At 29.1% G+C, this 19,774-nt stretch overlaps 4 protein-coding genes across 15 annotated transcripts; 2 read left to right on the top strand and 2 right to left on the bottom strand.

The window, feature by feature from the left end:
• Nucleotides 1-20: 20 nt before the first annotated feature.
• mRpS25 (mitochondrial ribosomal protein S25) lies at nt 21-872 on the bottom strand. Its single transcript, XM_035875984.2, has 3 exons — nt 736-872; nt 549-655; nt 21-339 (listed from the first exon to the last, which is right to left on the bottom strand). Exons 1-3 carry the CDS (start codon nt 870-872, stop codon nt 80-82), a joined length of 504 nt encoding a protein of 167 aa, XP_035731877.1. The 3' UTR covers nt 21-79.
• On the top strand, nt 845-6,170 carry AlaRS (alanine--tRNA ligase, cytoplasmic). Of its 4 annotated transcripts, none has more exons than XM_035875973.2 (15): nt 845-982; nt 1,402-1,568; nt 1,661-1,849; nt 1,912-2,057; nt 2,166-2,357; nt 2,437-2,727; nt 2,801-2,910; nt 2,981-3,255; nt 3,323-3,646; nt 3,740-3,998; nt 4,078-4,330; nt 4,405-4,669; nt 4,749-5,033; nt 5,110-5,308; nt 5,390-6,170. In XM_035875973.2, exons 2-15 carry the CDS (start codon nt 1,425-1,427, stop codon nt 6,061-6,063), a joined length of 3,606 nt encoding a protein of 1,201 aa, XP_035731866.2. In that variant the 5' UTR covers nt 845-982; nt 1,402-1,424; the 3' UTR covers nt 6,064-6,170. The 4 variants fall into 4 exon arrangements, with proteins under 4 accessions (XP_035731866.2, XP_035731867.2, XP_035731862.2 ...); XM_035875974.2 differs by having other exon boundaries at nt 853-978; XM_035875969.2 differs by lacking the exon at nt 845-982 and adding an exon at nt 1,107-1,210.
• Nucleotides 6,138-9,454, bottom strand: LOC118445904 (mitochondrial ribosome-associated GTPase 2). Of its 4 annotated transcripts, none has more exons than XM_085656691.1 (8): nt 9,185-9,452; nt 7,877-8,089; nt 7,555-7,791; nt 7,362-7,481; nt 6,954-7,292; nt 6,697-6,835; nt 6,397-6,629; nt 6,138-6,321 (listed from the first exon to the last, which is right to left on the bottom strand). In XM_085656691.1, exons 3-8 carry the CDS (start codon nt 7,789-7,791, stop codon nt 6,145-6,147), a joined length of 1,245 nt encoding a protein of 414 aa, XP_085512817.1. In that variant the 5' UTR covers nt 7,877-8,089; nt 9,185-9,452; the 3' UTR covers nt 6,138-6,144. The 4 variants fall into 4 exon arrangements, with proteins under 4 accessions (XP_085512817.1, XP_035731873.1, XP_085512818.1 ...); XM_035875980.2 differs by having other exon boundaries at nt 6,138-6,309; nt 9,185-9,450; XM_085656692.1 differs by lacking the exons at nt 6,138-6,321; nt 6,397-6,629; nt 6,697-6,835; nt 6,954-7,292; nt 7,362-7,481 and adding an exon at nt 8,845-9,101 and having other exon boundaries at nt 7,652-7,791; nt 7,877-8,731; nt 9,185-9,454.
• Nucleotides 9,455-13,470: 4,016 nt separating this feature from the next.
• On the top strand, nt 13,471-19,290 carry Kua (Plasmanylethanolamine desaturase Kua). 6 transcript variants are annotated; one of them, XM_035875783.2, is made up of 6 exons: nt 13,471-13,610; nt 15,702-15,875; nt 16,085-16,341; nt 17,811-18,022; nt 18,105-18,323; nt 18,439-19,290. In XM_035875783.2, the coding sequence occupies exons 3-6, from the start codon at nt 16,110-16,112 to the stop codon at nt 18,697-18,699; spliced, it is 924 nt and encodes a 307-aa protein (XP_035731676.1). In that variant the 5' UTR covers nt 13,471-13,610; nt 15,702-15,875; nt 16,085-16,109; the 3' UTR covers nt 18,700-19,290. The 6 variants fall into 6 exon arrangements, with proteins under 6 accessions (XP_035731676.1, XP_085512820.1, XP_085512823.1 ...); XM_085656697.1 differs by adding an exon at nt 14,366-14,451 and having other exon boundaries at nt 13,472-13,610; nt 15,702-16,341; XM_085656694.1 differs by having other exon boundaries at nt 15,702-16,341.
• Nucleotides 19,291-19,774: the final 484 nt, after the last annotated feature.

The following is a 19,774-nucleotide window of genomic DNA, read 5'->3' as shown; positions in this document are numbered from 1 at the left end:
TGGATTTTAAGATTATTGTGTTGAAATAATAAAACCTATCACTTATTTAGATATTACATTTATATTCAATATATTTACATTAATATTTTTTTAAGTATGTTTTTCCCCTCATATGATAAGGGAGAGGTATTACACCAGGACATGGCACTTGTCCAGGAATTTCACATATGCAACTTTTTTTACAACCAACACCAAAGTTAGCAGGATTATCTTTCTTTTCTTTGGCTATTTCTTCTTCAATTAAAAGTTCCTTTGATTTACCAATCACTTTAATAAGATGTTGAAGAATGCTTTCTTTTGGTTGACTATCTATATCTATTAACATCGTCTTTCCATTTTCTATTAAAGTATAATAATATTCAAAATACAATTACATATTACTGATATTAATAAATATAAATAATAAGTATATTAACATATTTATATTAATTATAATTAAAATATAATTATATATTACTTTTAACCATATTTATAATCTACTTAATACTAATATTAATACTATATTACAATATTATTATATAGTTTAAATAATTTATATAATTACATACCATAATAACATTTTATAAAAGGAGATGGTGTTTTATTTTTAAATGTAACAATTTGTACATTTGGATTTTGGTATAGTATTTGTGGTAAGTACCAAAATATGAAATCTCTAAAATATAAAATCATTTTAAAAATATAATATTTTTAAAAAACGATACCCTGTTAACAAATATCTAACCTAAATTTTACCTCGCTCCTGAGTGATGTTCCCCGCTACTATTATAATTAATGGATAATATTTGTATTTTATCCTTTAGAACTAATTTTCCTGCTTTTAAATAGTTAAGCGTTCTTCGTATAGGTTCTTTACCTATCATAAACGGCATTTTGACTAAATTTAGTTAATTTTTTTTATGTATTAAAACGACGAGAAATACAACCTATGCCTGTCGGTGAATTACTAATAGTTTAGTAAAGCGTCGATCTACAAGTGTTGGTATTTATCTCTCTCTATTAATATTATTATAATGAATATTCCATAAATACGATGGGAAGATTTTTTTTGATATTTTTTTCAACTTGGAGATTATCAGTAGTAGAGCAATAAATTGCATGCACGTGTTTTGATTTTCTACCTTTCTCCTCACAGTACTTTTAATCGGTAACATACATGTGTGTCGACTACACGGTTTTTAATATCTGTTTCAATTGTCGTCAATTACTAGTAATGTGTTATTTTTATTTAAACATAAAACTACAGTACATATTTTAAAAATATCTTATTTGAATAATAATTTTGTTTTCTCATAGATGATAATATATTTTTTTTTAATTTTGCTTAAACAGCTGATGTAATCTATTTCCATATGGTGTAAAATTTATAAATTAATACAAATTAGTGTTACTCCATTACAGCCAGAAAAAAGACAAAGATTAAAATGAATGTGTCAATGACTTCTAAGGAAATTCGTCAATCTTACATTGAGTTTTTCAAAAGTAAGGGACACGAATATGTTCATTCAAGTTCAACAATACCACATGATGATCCAACTTTACTCTTTACCAATGCTGGAATGAATCAAGTATAATATTATTTCTTTTGTCTGAAATATAATCTAAATATAATTGTTAGAATATACATTTTTTAATAATTTTTATATATAATTTATTTTAGTTCAAACCTATATTTCTTGGTACAGTGGATCCTAACAGTGATATGGCAAAATGGGTGAGAGTCGTTAATACTCAAAAATGTATAAGAGCTGGAGGCAAACATAATGATTTAGATGATGTTGGTAAAGATGTATATCATCATACTTTTTTCGAGATGATGGGTAATTGGTCATTTGGTGATTATTTTAAGGTATGTTGATATGTTAATTTATTCTCATAAATTTATTTTTAATAAAATAAAAATTTTTTCAGAAAGAAATTTGTACTTGGGCTTGGGAATTTTTAACAGTCAATTTAAAATTATTACCAGATAGATTATACATTACATATTTTGGAGGAGATGAAAAATCTGGGTTGAATCCTGATAACGAGTGTAAACATATATGGCTTTCTCTTGGGTAATTAAAAATGCAATATCAGAATAATATTTAATTTATGATTAAAACATTTAGACATAAGTATATTTGTTCAAGTGTATATACTATAATTAACTTTATTTTTTGTAGGGTATCAGCTTCTCACGTTTTACCAGGTAGTATGAAGGATAATTTTTGGGAAATGGGAGAAACTGGTCCTTGTGGACCATGCAGTGAAATACATTATGATAGAATTGGTGGTAGAGAAGCTGCTCATTTAGTAAATATGGATGATCCAGATGTTTTAGAAATCTGGAATCTTGTCTTTATACAATATAATAGGTAATATGAAAATAGAAACATGCATACTATATTTTTAATTACGTTAAATGGTAAAAATTGAATTACACATATATTACAGGGAATTAGATGGTATTTTAAAAACATTACCGAAAAAACATATTGATTGTGGTTTAGGATTGGAACGTTTAGTATCAGTCATTCAAAATAAACAAGCAAATTATGATACTGACTTATTTATGCCCATCTTCGAAGCAATTCAAAAAGGTACTGGAGCACCACCTTATCAAGGAAGGGTAGGGGATGCAGATAAGAATGGAATTGATATGGCATATAGAGTATTGGCAGATCATGCAAGGACATTAACTATTGCTCTAGCTGATGGAGGAATGCCTGATAATACTGGAAGAGGGTAAATTATATAATATAGTATGAATATTTAATTTATATTCTTCATGCTCTTTTAATAATTTTTTTTTTTTAAGTTATGTTCTAAGAAGAATATTAAGACGTGCTGTACGTTATGCCACTGAGAAATTAAATGCAAAACCTGGTTTCTTTGCATCTTTGATAAATGTAATAGTAGAGTTACTTGGTAAGTATTAATTTTAATAAGATTTTCTATTTTTTTGAACATTATTTTATTCTATCATTTATTTGTCTAGGCGATATATTCCCAGAAGTTAAAAAAGATCCTCAAAGTATAATTGATACAATTAATGAAGAAGAAACACAATTCTTAAAAACATTATCACGTGGACGAAATTTATTAAATCGAACTATAGCAAAACTCGAATCTTCTAAGGTTGTTCCAGGGGATGTTGCATGGCGTTTATATGACACATATGGTTTCCCAGTTGATTTAACACAACTCATGACTGAAGAGAAAGGTTTGAAAGTTGATATGATTGCTTATGAAGAAGCAAAGAAACAAGCACAGGTATTAAAACGGCTATAATATTTTTTGTTACTTATATTTTTAATAATAACAGTATTATTTATTTTAGCTTATCTCTCAAAATAAAGTTGGAGGGATAGATGATCAAATTAATTTGGATGTTCATGCAATCACAGAATTACAAAATGCAGAAATACCAGTCACCGATGACTTACCAAAATATAATTACAATATAAAAAATAATAATCCGTATGATGAATATTCGTTTGAGTCGTGCACTAGTACTGTTATTGCTCTAAGACATTCGAAAACTTTCGTTGAAGAAGTACATTCTGGACAGGAAATAGGAATATTATTAGACAAAACGAATTTTTATGCGGAACAAGGTGGACAAATATATGATGAAGGATTTTTAGTAAAAGTTGATGATGAAGTAAATATATACTATTTTAGAGCACTAAGTAGTTTAAAACGTTTTATATAATAAGATGTTTTATAAAAATATTCTAATTCTTATTTTACGTAGGAAACTGAAATACGGATTACGAATGTGCAAGTTAGAGGTGGCTATGTATTGCATATTGGTACAGTTGGAGAAGGAGTGCTGAAGAAAGGTGATAAGGTTTATCTAAATATTGATACTACGCGTAGACGTCTAATAATGAGTAATCATACAGCAACTCATGTTCTTAACTATGCACTTCGGCAAGTTTTGGGTTTAGAAGCCGATCAAAAAGGATCGTTAGTTGCACCTGACAGATTACGTTTTGACTTCACTAACAAAGGTTTTTGAAGAATATTATCTTGTATTAAAGTAGATTTAGAATTATTAGAATAAATTTATAATATATTTTTACATTATAGGAGCTATGACTACAGATCAAGTAAAGAAAACAGAAGAAATTACGAATGATATGGTACAACAAAATAAAAATATTTATGCTAAAGAAAGCAATCTGGCATTAGCTAAAACTATTAAAGGATTACGTGCTATGTTTGAAGAAACTTATCCTGATCCTGTTAGAATAGTCAGTGTAGGTATACCAATAGAAGAATTGGAGAAAGATCCTTTGAATGATGCTGCATTGAAGACTAGTGTAGAATTTTGTGGTGGAACGTAAGAGTATATCTTTTCATTAAACATTATGTTGAACGGAATTTAGAAATTTTTTAGTTATTTTTATATTACAGACATTTACATAATACAGGACACATAGGTGATTTTGTCATAGCAAGTGAAGAAGCTATTGCTAAAGGTATAAGACGTATAGTTGCTTTAACTGGACCTGAAGCAAAAAAAGCACTTAAGAAATCAGCTTTATTAGAAGATAAATTAAACCAGTTGAAAAATACTATTGATACTGATAAAAGTGGTACAAATTCTAAAGAGTATGTTAAGCAAATAGTAGAGCTAAATGAAGATGTGTCTCATGCTATAATTTCTAGTTGGAAGAAGGTATATTTAATCATATAATTTTATAATTAATTTTCATAAATTAAATTTAAATTATTTATATTTTGTGTTTTGAACATAGGACAAAATACGTGGTATGCTAAAAGAATTAAAAAAATCGCTCGATGATAAAGAGAGATTAGCTAAAACTGCTGTTGCTAGTGCGGTAGTTGAAACCGTTCAAAAGATGATTCAATCAAATATTGGCTGTGCTGTATTTGTAGAAATACTGAAAGCATTTAGCAATACAAAAGCTTTAGATTCTGCATTGAAAAAAATTAGAAGTTTATCTCCAGATACTAGTGCATTATTAATAAGTGTTGATCAAGATGCCAACAAAATCTTTGCCCTTAGTGCTGTTCCTAAAGTAAGGAAAGAAAAAAATAACAACGTATAGTGTAATCCAAGAACGTATATCAAATTAATTATTACAATAATTTCAGACAGCTATCAATAAAGGTTTGAAGGCTAATGAATGGATTCAAGAGATAGCTCCATTTATGGGAGGTAAAGGTGGTGGAAAAGCTGAGTCTGCTCAAGCTTCAGGCTCGAATATTTCTTCCTTAACTAAAATAATACAAAAAGCTAAAGAATTCGCTAATTCAAAACTTGGGATTACAAATGAGAAATCAATTATTCAAGGTATTTAATTAAATATTCAAAGTTATTTGCAAATTTTTTAAAAGAAATTATTTAACCAGAAGATATTTTATAATTTTTTAGATCTTTCTTCTAATTCAACTGTTGATAGCGTAACAAATATGAATTCTGTGAATACGAAAATTTTTCCGAAATTAATACTTTTTGGAAATAAAAATAGCATTAAAAGCTACAAAGTTCAAATTGCAGCTCAATACAGCAATCAAGATCTTGTGATAAAATATATTGAAGAAGATAAGAATTCTACAACAGATATGGTTTTAGAAATTGGTGATATTAAAATTTGTAATAGCAGTGCCATTGCTTATTATTTGTCAGATACTAATCTAAAATGTGAAAATGATTTATTTGGTTTTTGTAAAATATTACAGTGGATAAGTTACACGGATAATCATCTTTTACCAGCAGTTGCAGGTTGGATTTTATCGTCTTCTCAAATAACATTACCAAAAAATATTATATTAGATGAGAAAACTTCAAAAGAAGATGCATTGAATTCATTAAAGAAATTAAATGATGTGTTACTTAGAAAAACTTATTTCGTTAACGAAAGAATTTCCCTTGCGGATATTATAATATTCAGTGCTCTATTACCACTTTACGAACACGTTTTAACTCCAGGATTAAGAAAACAATATACGAATTTAAATAGATGGTTTTCTACAATACTTAATCAACCACAAGTGAAAGCTGTAGTAAAAGATTTCCATTTCTGTACAAAAACACTGAAAGCTTAAAGATATGATAAAAAAGTGGGGGAACAATTCTCATTTTTATGAATATTTTTACAATTATGTATTTCTAAACATATGTTTAAATTATATAAATATTTCATTTTTATTCATTGATTTGTCGTTTTCTTTTTTTAATTCATCATATAATATCCTAATTTGTTTCAATAAAGTAGATATATTAATACCTACTTTTGCAGATATAGGTATAATAGGCATATCAATTTTTTCCTTTAACAATTGTAAATTTTCCTGTAAATATATCTTTGAGTAATATATTTTTTTTTTAACTTAATCTAAACGATCAAGAATTTAGTGATCATTATATCATTTTCTTACCTTAGCTTTAGGTAAATCCATCTTATTAGCGACAACAATAAAAGATCTATTGTTTAAATTTTTGTTGAATTGATTGATTTCATAACTTAATATTTCTAATGCTTGCCAAGGTTCATCAAGAGAAAGATCTATAACAAATAATAGAATAGCACAACGTTCCGCATGTTTAAGAAATGTTATACCAAGACCTTTATTCTTATGAGAGTCAGCTATGAGTCCAGGTAAATCTGCCACTAAAATAATCACAGCAAGATTGATTAATTAATCATCATTAAGAAAAAGAAATAGAATCAATATTACCTCTAATTTGTTCATAATCATCATATGATATTGTACCCACATGAGGTTTTAAAGTTGTAAATGGATAAGATGCTACTTTTGGTCTAGCTCTAGATATAGCTCTTAAAAGTGTACTTTTACCAGCATTTGGAAGACCAATCTATTAACATTTACGTAAAAGAGAGATACATCTATTTATGTCCACATTATCTTAAATTAAAAGATTTAACAATCTTATCTTCAACTTCGTATTAACCAAAATTATATAAAACACTTACAAGTCCAATATGAGCCATACTTCTTACTTCCAGTACATATTGCAAATCTTCACCATTTGCTCCATATTCAGAAATTTTTGGAGATTGTTGAATGTCAGACGTAAAAAAAGTATTTCCATGACCACCTGCACCACCTCGTGCAGCAATAAACATCGAATTATCTTGATCCAAATCAGCTAATATTGTTCCTTTAATATTACGTATTATAGTTCCAGAAGGAACGGGTACAATATTATGACTAGCATTTTTACCAAAACAGTTTTTACAAGAACCGTTTTCTCCATGCTCTGCTTTTAAGACACTTTTAATATGTTTAAAATCTTTAACATTATTTGAAACCTGTTCAAATAAATAAAAAGCATATTTTATACTAAGTCAATTAAAAAATTTTTTTTTTAATCACTTTACCTGAAAAATCACATGCCCACCATGTCCACCATCTCCTCCATCAGGTCCTGCACGATCATTTTTCCATAATTGTAGAAACGATATATTTCCATCACCACCTTTTCCACCAATGACTCTTACCTATGTAAATAATATATTGTAATGAAATCAATATTAAAAACATAATAAAAAGTGATATTTTCAACTAGCTTGCCTGTTTTATATCCACAAAATATTGTGATGTATTGCCTAATGTTTTGGGTTTTTTACTACGTATAGCATTTGGAATATATTTATTATCACAATGATAAGTGTTCGTATAAAACGATTGACGTATTCTTTTATCTATCATTTTGTGTATTTTTATATTTGCAACTATATTATTTGGTACAGGATAAAATCTTTGAGTTGCATGAATAGAGATATTATTCAGACAACGAAAGCAATACATCTAAATATAAATAAAAATACTTTTATTCAATGATTTTTTTTTTTTTTTTATATCAGCAAAATATTTCTGTATCTAAGATTAATACCTTTAAATGCACTGAATTTATTTTATCTCACTATTACAACATTAAGATTTTCCTCTAAAATATTGGGAATTAAATTTTGATGCATTTGAATTACTCTTTGTCTATATAGAGGCACTATATAAGACTTGTAAGTTATTCTATAAGTTTTTGTGGTCTTTTCTTTGGATGGAGATATATAGGATCCAATAAAATTAATTTCATCCACAATGTAACCTGCATGATTATATAAAGTAGTATAAAATTTTAATGGATTAAAATCTTCTCTGACACAAATAGTTATATCAAAGGTAAATGCTGGTGGATATATGCACCAAATTTTTAAATTCGATAATTTCTTTGACATATGAAATACATCTTTTCTTAAAAAATTATTTATATCGCATGTAACAATATTAATTTTATTTGTTGGAGATATGTTTTTATAATTGGGTGGCTCTGATCTTTTGAAAAAATGAGTCAATGCATTCGTAGTATGAAATTGTTTTTGTAAACTACGATACCCCGTAACTACATAGATTGGAAAATACGACCATAGAAATGGATCTATCTTAGTTAATATAAAATTTCCATGAGCTGCCATTTCTGTAACTTTCCATGAATCATTCCAATTTCTTTTAGGCTCATCCATAGGTGTTCCACCTTGACCATTACAAAGAGTTATCAATACTTCTACATTAGGATTATTTAATTTTTCAATTTCTATGAAAAATTGTCTTAATAATTCTCGATTTTTTTCTATTCTCATTTTACCACCAACATGAGGAAAATTAAAAATAATTTTATCAAAGGATTCCTTTTTTAATATAGTATTTTCCATTAATTTTGTTGCATCTATTCCCAGCAATACACGTATGCCTGAAAAGAAAATCATAGCGTTTCATCATTCCTTTTTCAAAAAATTTAAATCTGTACACTTACATATTATAAATTTTACATTATAAAACATTATATATTGTTTATTCACTAACCATGTCTTTTAAGATATTCTATGTTTTTCTTTCCAGCTTCGTCAGAAATATCAGATTCATAGCACGTAGCTATTAAGTTTATTTTAAGGTTAAGTTGATATAACGCTACGGAAAATGAAAAATTTCCTTCTCCTACGAGTAGCACTGACTCATTTTCAACGAAAATCGATGGTTTCATTTTATTAAATGCTTAAAATTATATTGAACTATGATGAACAGATTTTTTTTTCTTTAATACATCTATTAATTTAATACATCTATTAAATGCATATGAATAAGATTCGATTATAACGTTGATTGCATTTAAAAATTTAACAATAAAAACAGCGCAAATACTAACCTTCTATATACAATAAAATTAATTATAAATGAAAATCCACATTTGTTTCGAACTATACAAGAATATGATTATATTTATAAAGTATCACGTAACCTTATTTTAGAAATAAGCAAACAGTACGTAAGAAACGGTAACACTTATTATTATAATATAAAATTCTTTCTTAATTTTACTAAATTTTGTAAGTTTTTTTTGGTTAAAAAATTCAAATAATTCAATTAAATAAAGTTAATTTTTCAAAGTTAATTTTACTTTTGAAAGTAACCTATGAAGACATTAATCATTTTCGATTATTATACTCGATATCAGAATATTTTCGATTTAAATCGATATTTCAATTAATCGAAAAAGAAAAATTTCAAACACGAAATATCCATATGCAATAGAATATAATTTATTTTCTATTAAATTTTCATTGTTATTATTAATTAATACGGTATATAGAATATTTAAATTATGATTTGAATTATAATTTTTCAACAACAAAAAATCAAACCAAATATTTAAATTATTGACATATAATGAAATATATCGTAAAATAAAAAATTCTTATCTAGTAACTATTCTCTGACTTCGCATACAGAAATTCCCGTTTATTGAATTTACATAAATAATCAACATCGTTAACACTTTTCTTGTTACGATTGCAGATTATCTGCTTGCTGTTGTAATCTTCTCTGTATAACACACTGTAATTCAATATATAATCATTTTTTTTTTGTAATATTATTTTTTAAATCAATAATTAATTTCACTATTTAAAAATATGTGATTTTCATTGATGCAATGTAAAGAGGAATGAAATGAAAATGGCCAGACAAAACTAAATTATTTTGATACATTTTAATACGAACGATTCCTATCTAATAATTTTATTTTTAAACATTTGAAATTTCTTCATGAATATTGTAAGAAATAGCTGTAGTAATTGCTAAGTATAATCATGTAAAATATGAATGAAACTATTTTTAGTAAGTACTCCAGTTGGAGTACAAATTTAGAAGCACGTGAGTGCATACTTTCACTTTTACGGGCGGTGCATTCGTAATGCGGCACGTGGAATTATCGAGGGTCTCCAAGGTGTTTACTAAATGAAATATGAAAATTCTTCTTTTTCCCCATAAAGAAATATACGTTTACCATTTTACAATATCGACCGAGATCGAAAATCATCTGTTTACATATTTCAAGGAAATACGAATCTTTGTTATATTGTTCCTGATACGTAAGTATTAAGTAGAATACTCACAATGTTAACCGAGACATTTTTATCGTTCTTTGCAATCAAATCTAAATAGAGAAATTTTTCCTTTTCTACATTTTAGTAACAATTAGATATAAAATGACTCTTGTACTCGATATTCAAAAGAATTCATATTCAATTAATCATATCGCAATACGATAGAAATAAACAACTTTAAACAACTAAATATTACACTATTTCAATGTATGCGTTAAAAACTTATTTAGTCTATTAATCGGCAAAAATTTTCGACTAATGAATGTGAACATATAAAATTTATTTTTATTAAATTAATTTCGTTTAAAAATAAAACTTTCGATTAAAAATACGGTAGAGATCAAAAACAATGGTTAAATTAATGAATTGTAATATAAAAAATTGGGACATTATAATGGTTTTTTTAATTGGAATGAGAAATAAATCATTTATATATTTATTCTTTTATTAGGAAGAAGTGAAATCTTTGTAAGATGAGTTAACCCGTCATTTAAATTCAAAGATTAATTATTTTCTTTATTTGTTTCTGTCATATCATTATATTTGCCAACTCTTTATTTCGCGATTTTTCAGAAATGAAACAAGTGTTTATCTTAGAAATGCAAGCTATAACGTCATAGCGATAAGGACACATTGGTTTTGTACTCCTATAACATTAGTTCATGATCTAAAACGACATTTTACATAATCATTTCAAATTAAAGTTGTCGATGTTATCTTCGTGACTATTGTGATGGTGTTAATAGACGAGAATGAAAGTAGGATTCGCATGTTCTTACGTTCAAATATACGAGTTTTTTATGTCTTGATCTCTCTCTCTATACACATACGAGCAAGTAGAATGAATATAATTCATCGCATAATCAAATGCGTATTCTATATATATATGTTACTAACTAATGATTTTATCTCGCACTCATTATACGTAAGGATGTATTTATAAATACAAACTATTCGCATAGAGTACTTTCTTGTAATATAGAGTACTTTCTTATAATATACTTATAGAAAATCTATCTAGTTAATTTACTTATAAATATGCAAGTCTCAAGTATCGACTTTTGTTGTTTAGAGACAGAGCTCGTTTATTATTCCTTTGAAGAATAAAATTGACATCGATAGAAATGAGTTCCCTTGCGTACAGGATGTCAAAGGTCACCTCTCTTTCTACCATACATATATAACGAATATGTAATAAAGGCGAATACATATAAACAATCTTCGGAGTTTATATATATATATATAATTAAAATATTTACAATACGATTAATTCTTAAGAAGTTTTCAATTTTGTTCTTTGTCTAATAAAATGTTGATATGAAAGAGAGTTCGTTTTCCTGTAAGGTCGTCGAACGTAAGACGACGTGTATCTTCTAACATGGACGGAGAGTTAAAAGTTAGGGTTGGTTGCATGGTCGATTGTATATTAAATAAAGTATGAGCATTCTGCGAAACAGCAAGTGTCCTAGACGAAATGGCCATCGAGTCATGTGATGCTTTTCACGCTGTAGTCCGATACGCGCGGACGGCCGATGAATTATGTAGCTTCTTCGGCTTTCCTTTGCGGTGAAACTTGAAGGCCATTTGGAGGGTAACACAAAGAAAGATTATTGTCTAATGTAAGTGCGAAGAATTGTATTGTAACTTTCGTGACCAAGTGAATGAATAGAAAAACTTATAAATTTTCTATATCTCAGATCAACCAAATGTACAATTTTATAATATATTTAAATTTCAATCAACGTTAAATAGTTTTTCATATGTATCATTAAAATTTCATACGAATATTTCTAAGAACAAAATATAAATATTATTTCTAGATAATAATGAAAGCATAGATTTATATTTAAATCTGTAAAAAAAAAAATGTATTTAAATATAATCACAATATTATTGAAACATAACTTGTATAATTAAAAGCAGTACAGAAAATAAATACGTGTTGGAACGTTTTGTGATTTAGAACATTGAAAGACAAAGAAAGATACATCGAAAGTTATTTAGAAATAGGAAGAAGGATCAATAACGGCATGATCTGTAAACGGTGTTACACGTAATTGTTTCGAAGCAGTTCGATTGCGAGGAGAGGAGGAAAAAGAAAATGAAGACGGTAAGAACGTGTCACCCCAATGGGTGGAAGCATAGTGCGTCGCGCAGGAGCATCGCAATCGGACAGCTTCGGTCTCGCCCGTTGCGGAAACGAAAGAAGGCGAATTTTGCCGAAAGACACCGATCGTCGAGTAAACCGCGAACGATAAAAGTACGGTAGGAGGGGGTGGGGTTAGAGGAACAAAGAGCGCAAGAGGCGCGCTCGTTCGAGTTTTAGACCGCTCGAAAGTCTAATCCGAAAGACGGGAGGTGCTTGAGGGAGAGCAGGAGAAACAGGAAAAGCAGCAGTAGCAACTGCCGTTGCCGCCGTCACCGCCGCCTCGCCGTTACCACCACCGCCTCCACCGTAGACAAGAACGAACGAAAGCGAAAGCAGCGCCTCCGTCTCCGTCGGCAGTGGCACGATCCTCGGCGTCGAAGCTTGCCGCGCTACTCTTCGACCTCTCATTATCTTTACCGTCCCTCCCAAACCGCTATCGTGGTCCTTTTTCTATTTAATCAATCTCGCATTTGGTTCTTTGCCGTTCCAAATTTCCTCTTCCTTTCTCTTTTTTCTCTCACTCTTTCCACTATTTTTATAAATATATATATATTTCTCTTTTCTATCTATCTATCTATCTATCTATATATACACACACACACACACACACATATATCGCTATCTTTATCTTTCCATCTATCTCTCCTTGCACACGCACGTACGTTCCGTCCTTTTTCCTCTTTCTGACTCTCTTTCTATCTGGGAATCGCTTACGTCCTTCGCCCTTTTCGTCCGACGTTCGTCTTACAAATAGCACACATCTAGGCGGCTCTTCTACTCCCGGACGCGCTCGCCGGTACCGTATTTCGCGACAGAAAAGTATATTACTCGACGCATGCCACCCCGTATGCGTACATGTGCATCGTGGAGCCGGCTTCGGGGACACTTGTCTCGAAGATATCAACGAAAGGAAGGATATTTATTTTACCGTTACGACAACTACGTCTATTTCTTCGAAGGATAACTCGTCGAACTTTCTTCCTCTACGAGAAGAAGTTCCTTCAAATTCAACAATAAGAATCGTCGCACTGTCACGGGTACGCCCTTCTTCATTCGAAGGAATCGCGTCATTATTCTCGTGTTGCGTGTGTTGTGTATCTGTGTGTGAGAAAGAGACGAGCGCGCGTCAGTCACGTCACGCGAGTCTGCTGGTGCCGTCGTATAAGAATCAGTAACGCACGCGACAGTCCAGCATTTTTAAATTGATTCTCAGTGCCGGTCTTTCTCAACCACCTGCTTTCCTTTCTCTCTTTTTTTCTCTCTTTCTCTCTCTCTCTCTCTCTCTCTCTCTCTCTCTCTCTCTCTCTCTCTCTCTCTCTCTCTCTCTCTCTCTCTCTCTCTCTCTCTCTCTCCCTATCTTTCTCACACTTTGTGAACCTTTTGCTTTCTTCCATACATGGATTTTCCAAAGAGATGTTCGTTTGATTCATGAAATGAATTCATTCAATAAAACGATGGACATCAAAGGATGACATCACTATACTTTAAAGAATGTCTGTGCCTGTGTCTCGACGATCAATCCTTAGATCGTGTTCGTTATTTTAATAATACATCAATTTTCTTTTTTGACACTTCAACCTAAAAAAAAAAAAAAAAGAAGAAAGAAAGAAAAAGAAAAAATCAGAAATATCTAAAATAAGCTCGATTAACTCACACGTTGGAGAATTTGTTCTCATTGGCAGGGTCACAATGAATTATCTTTTACCTACTCGTCGTCTGTGTAACACAAGAGAAAAGAAAAGAAAAAGAGAGAAAGAGAGAATGAGAGTATGAACAAGGTTAACGTCCGCAGATATGGTAAGAGATGATGCACTCGAGGATTCTTCCGAATTGCTTCGTTCACTCGTTCCCGAAGGAACAAAGAGAAGAATCATCGAGGTAATAAAGGATATAGTACTCTTCTCGTCATTCTTAAAGCTCGTGCGAGCAAGAAATTAACCCACTTTTCGGCGGCACGTGCGCACTCTCAAATCCGGCACAGACGTTTTGGCGCCTCCGTTGCCTTGTCCGCTCGCTTAAATCTCTAACATGACGTGACGTTGTAAAGGAAAAAAAGAAAAAAAAAAGAAAATCAAAACGTCTATCCGATTATCGATGGATTTTGATTATTCATTTAAAAAAAATATCTTATATTTTTTAAAAACTTGTTTAATGATCACAATCTTTCCTCTATTCTTCTTTATAACAAATATCGTCTTGTTGGATCTTCTTTATATTCTAAAACAATAAATGCAAACATTAATTTTACATTCTATTTTTTTATTTTTTTTACTTTTATATATTTATTAAAATGAATTGTTATTATTATTATTATTATTATTATTATTATTATTATTATTATTATTATTATTATTATTAAATTGCGCTGTGTGTACTAAAAATGCTATAATCGTGCTATAGTTTTGACACGCCTAACACAATCTTCATAATTTCTTTTATTTTCGCGTATTTAGATTTATCAATAACCATGATTTGTTACGTCCTAAAAATCTATTCTTTCATTGTCTAATCGTAGAAATATTTGTTTAATATTCTGAAATATATAATCTTTCGTAATAGATTAATAAGCAACAATCGTGTCTAATCCATGTCATTGTAAATTTAACCTGCTATGCATTAAATTTATATAATTTTCTCGAATCGGTAAACCGTGAAAGATAAGTCTTCGTTGCCAATGCAAATAAAAATTTATCTTATCATATTATGACTTATATTAGCTATTTTTTTATTTATTTCAGTCAAATATTTTTATAGATGACATTAAAAATTTTTTATGCTTACATCAGAATTATTGCAAGATGTGTCAAATAAAATAAAAAAAGAAAAGAGAGAAAGTAATGGGAAAAAAAAAGGAAACGAGTAAAACAACTACGCTGTAAAACATATTCAATAGTTCAATAGTCGACGAATAAATTATTGATCAATTCGTATTTTACGTCATTTCGTTTTGGCTCTACGGAAACTAGGAAATAAAGAATAGGTACCGGTAGTGCCTTTTACCATTCACAACCTATTACGCGTGCAAATTGTTATGTCTATAATGATATGTAAGAGATATCACGGAAATAGGAAGGAAATTCAATGGAACGTGTAATCATGTCGTCTCTTACAACATGCGTATTTTTAAGGGAAAACATCATCATCATCATCATCATCATCAGATGCGGTGTCAAACGAGGAACGTTCTAAACAAAGGATTACAAGAAGAAACGCAGAAGGAAATAGTATGATCACGGCGATATGAGAAGAAGCGACGAATTACTTCGAAGTAGAAAATTTCGAATGATTCTAAAACGTTCAGGGTATTCAATGAATTTTTAAATAGAAGAACAAATAAAGAAGAACTGCTAAATCAAATGCGTTTTTAAAGGAAATATACAAATTATCATCCTTATTCCTTTATTTCGCGTGTTATTGAGACACAACGAAATATCGCGGTACCAAAGGACGTACGACGATTGGTGCATGACACAAGCAACTCCTGAGGAAAAATTTCCTTTGTATTTTACAGCGAATCGTAAAGGTATAGGCTAATTATGGATGACATAAAGGTGCCTAATTTAGGACAGGCTGCATCGGCCGCATGTTCAATGGCTACGAATTTCTTAGCGCCAGTAAAAACCGAACAACAAATTTACGAAAATTCAATGCTCGAAGATGATCCCAATGCCAATTCGGTGGTACCCACTTCTAATGAAGATAGGATATTACCGAGATGGGGTCCTAGTCATAAAGGTGCACAAGAATTAGCAAATCTTTACAGTAGCGGTAAGTATTTTACGTTCCTTTGTTTCGTCTATTTCCTTGAACGCTTCAAATCATATACTTACTATGACTTCATCTTCATTAGCTCCATCATATACGAAGCTTATTTTCGTATTCTTCTCACTTCTAATTTTTTCTGCTTATTCCATTATTTTAGGAACTTAAAAGATCCTTTTTTTAGTACAAAGAATTTCTATTCACAAAAGTATGTTTAATAATGGATATTCATAATATCGGACATAATTTAAAATGTGTTTATGTGTTGTTTTCTTATCAATCTTATTGTAATTTAAAAGAAAAACAAATCACATTCATTAAAACGGAAGAAAATAAATTAATAAAATTGATAAAATATTCTTATCGTCAAGATTGTTGAATGAATACTAAGCTTGATAAATTAAAGATTCCGTATCGCATCAAGGTTGTAGATAATGAAAGAAGATGAGATTCCTGTAATCTATATTTCTCGGATATATGCGTATAGCTGTTCAAACTTAATTACTAATTAAATCTTTCTTTTTATTTCTTTAGAATAAACATTCAATATTCAGTAATACGCTTTTGTATATACTTCCATGTATATACAAAATATACGTATTAAAAATTGAAATGAAATAAAAAAAAATAAAAAATATATAGAATATTATAATATAAAATATCCATCACATCAGAATTGATTACTTGCCAAAACTTGCCACTTATAAGTCACTTGTACCTTGAAATCTTCGCGAGCCAAAATAAAGAGCTGTCACGATATAAGCAACTTAATCACCGCATCACTACCGTGCTGAGATTGTTATGTAAAGATGTTACGATAACGAAGTAATTTCTATATTGCTCCATTTTACAACTGAGTTGCCGTAAGACGTCACTAGCCGTAATTAATTATTAATTTATATTCGATATAATTTTCATATTAGTATAATTTGCTAAAAAAATGGTTCACAAATCGATTGAAAAATTGCTACTTTGTTTGGAAAGATAAAACTTGTATAATTTTTAATGAATGTGAAACGATGTATATAGTATATATATTTTATAGATTAAATATTTAAAACAGACATTATGAATAATGACAAATAAAATCGTACAGTGTAATAAGTTTCAGTATTACGGTCGTATCTTTTTAAATAGCTTTCTATAATAAATTTATTACATATTTATTATTAATTCCCAATTAGACATATTAAAAACCTATTATTTAGAAACATATTATTTTATTAATATGACCGATATAATAAGAACGTATATAATAAGAACGTATAATTCTTAAAATACTTTTAAATAATTCATAAAAATAAGTAATACTGAATGAAAAATTTTTAAATCAAATTGCCCAAAGAGGATGGTATCTTTGTTCATAATGTCTGATTAATTTAATAAATTCATAAATATTTATCAGATTGGCATTAAAAATAATAGTCTATTAGATATTTGACCTATAATACTTATAAATGTTATATTTCTTACAGGAAAAAGAACGCAGGAATGTATATGCGTTGGTATTTGTATCACGCTGGTAGCAGTAAATTCATTGTTCATCCTGGTCAGATTAAAACTTGAAAATTTAAGTTCGATAATAGTAGCAGCATTATGCGGAATCATCACAGCGGATTTTGGATCTGGAGTAGTTCATTGGGCTGCTGATACATGGGGTTCTGTCGAACTTCCCATTCTGGGGAAGGTACGATTTTTTAAAATCATCAAAGCATTTGCAATGTTATGATAATATTATAAATATGATAAATATGATAAATATTTTATAGAATTTTTTAAGGCCTTTTCGTGAACATCACATCGATCCAACCAGTATAATGAGACACGATTTTATTGAAACGAACGGTGACAATTGTATGGCTACCATACCATTCCTTTCCAAATTAACATGGGACTTTCTTACTTTATCAGAGCCGGAAATCGAGCAGAAGTTTCTTTGGACATGTTATTGGTTTTTACTTGCAATTTTTGTAGCAATGACTAATCAGGTAATTTTTCTAATATTTTTAAGCATAAAATATGTGTGATATATATTGTTTATAAGAGACTTAATTATATGTAAAGAAAGTTACAAAGTTGGGACAAATAAAAGATATTTTACAGATTCATAAATGGTCACATACATATTTCGGACTTCCTCCTTGGGTAGTTTGGCTACAGGAACATAGAGTAATTTTACCAAGAAAACACCATCGGGTGCATCATGTTGCACCGCATGAAACATATTTTTGCATTACTACTGGCTGGTTAAATTGGCCATTAGAGAAACTCCGGTTTTGGTATATTTTAGAAATCATTATTGAAAAATTAACTGGTTGTAAGCCTAGAGCTGATGACCTAAAATGGGCACAGAAGAGGTCTTGAGATTTAATGTGGTTTTTCTTAGCTCTGCATTTTAGTGGATATTCAAAAAATGTAATATAGCATCATATATTCAAGGGACTGAAATAACATCGAACTGGCTAGTAACAGAAATGGAAATTTATGCACGGACAATAGTAAAAGCTTGAGTGATACACATAAAAATGATATTAAATCTATATAGTTTTTTTATACTAGTACTATGAGGCCTTTGAAACAAAATAAAAAGTGTAGAGGGACTAGGAATAAATAGTATTACTTAAATATGCTTTTAAACTTTACACATTTATAATACGTACATGCAATAATATATGTACATATATAAGACAAATGTAATATTGTAACGTTATATATGTCATATAAAACTTGATAATTGGCCTGTTGTACTGTATTACGAAATTTGTTGCATAGCACAATGATTCCACAAAGAGCACATAGCTCATTGGATTTTGGTATAAAAAATTTACAATTAATTATATTATGAAATATCTTTAAGCAAACACAGGAAAAGTAAAGTCAAAATTAAAAATAAAAAACTAAACTGTCTTATATTCTTAATGTGTTTTGTAAGCACATATGTCCAGTGATGAAAGTAGAAAGAAATATATATGTATATATATATATATATATATATATATATATATATATATATATTATATATGTGTATATATATATATATATATATATATATATATAAAGCTTAAAGTATACGTACGTGTATATATAATTTTTACACATACATATGCACATTTACATAAATTATATATACATATATTTAAAGAACTGACTTGATTTCATATATACAATCATTCGCACAATTTATTTAAGAACAAATTTTAAGATAATAATAATTATTGTAAATATGATTGTTTTAATAAGTTTTATATCAAACAAGCTTAATTCTTTTTTTAATAGCTTATAATGCAAATTTCCCTGAACCTTTAAAGATCTTTGACCCATCGAGGTGTATTAAAGCAGATTATCTTTTTTCTAAAAGTATAAATCGCTAAAAGTAGACATTGTCAACTCAGCAGGTAATGGGCAACTTTGTTTAAATGTATATATTGTATAGTTTACT

Source organism: Vespa mandarinia, chromosome 4 (assembly GCF_050613455.1).
Source record: "Vespa mandarinia isolate Hongniang chromosome 4, ASM5061345v1, whole genome shotgun sequence".
NCBI lineage: Eukaryota > Metazoa > Arthropoda > Insecta > Hymenoptera > Vespidae > Vespa > Vespa mandarinia.
This window is presented reverse-complemented; position numbering and strand designations above follow the sequence as displayed.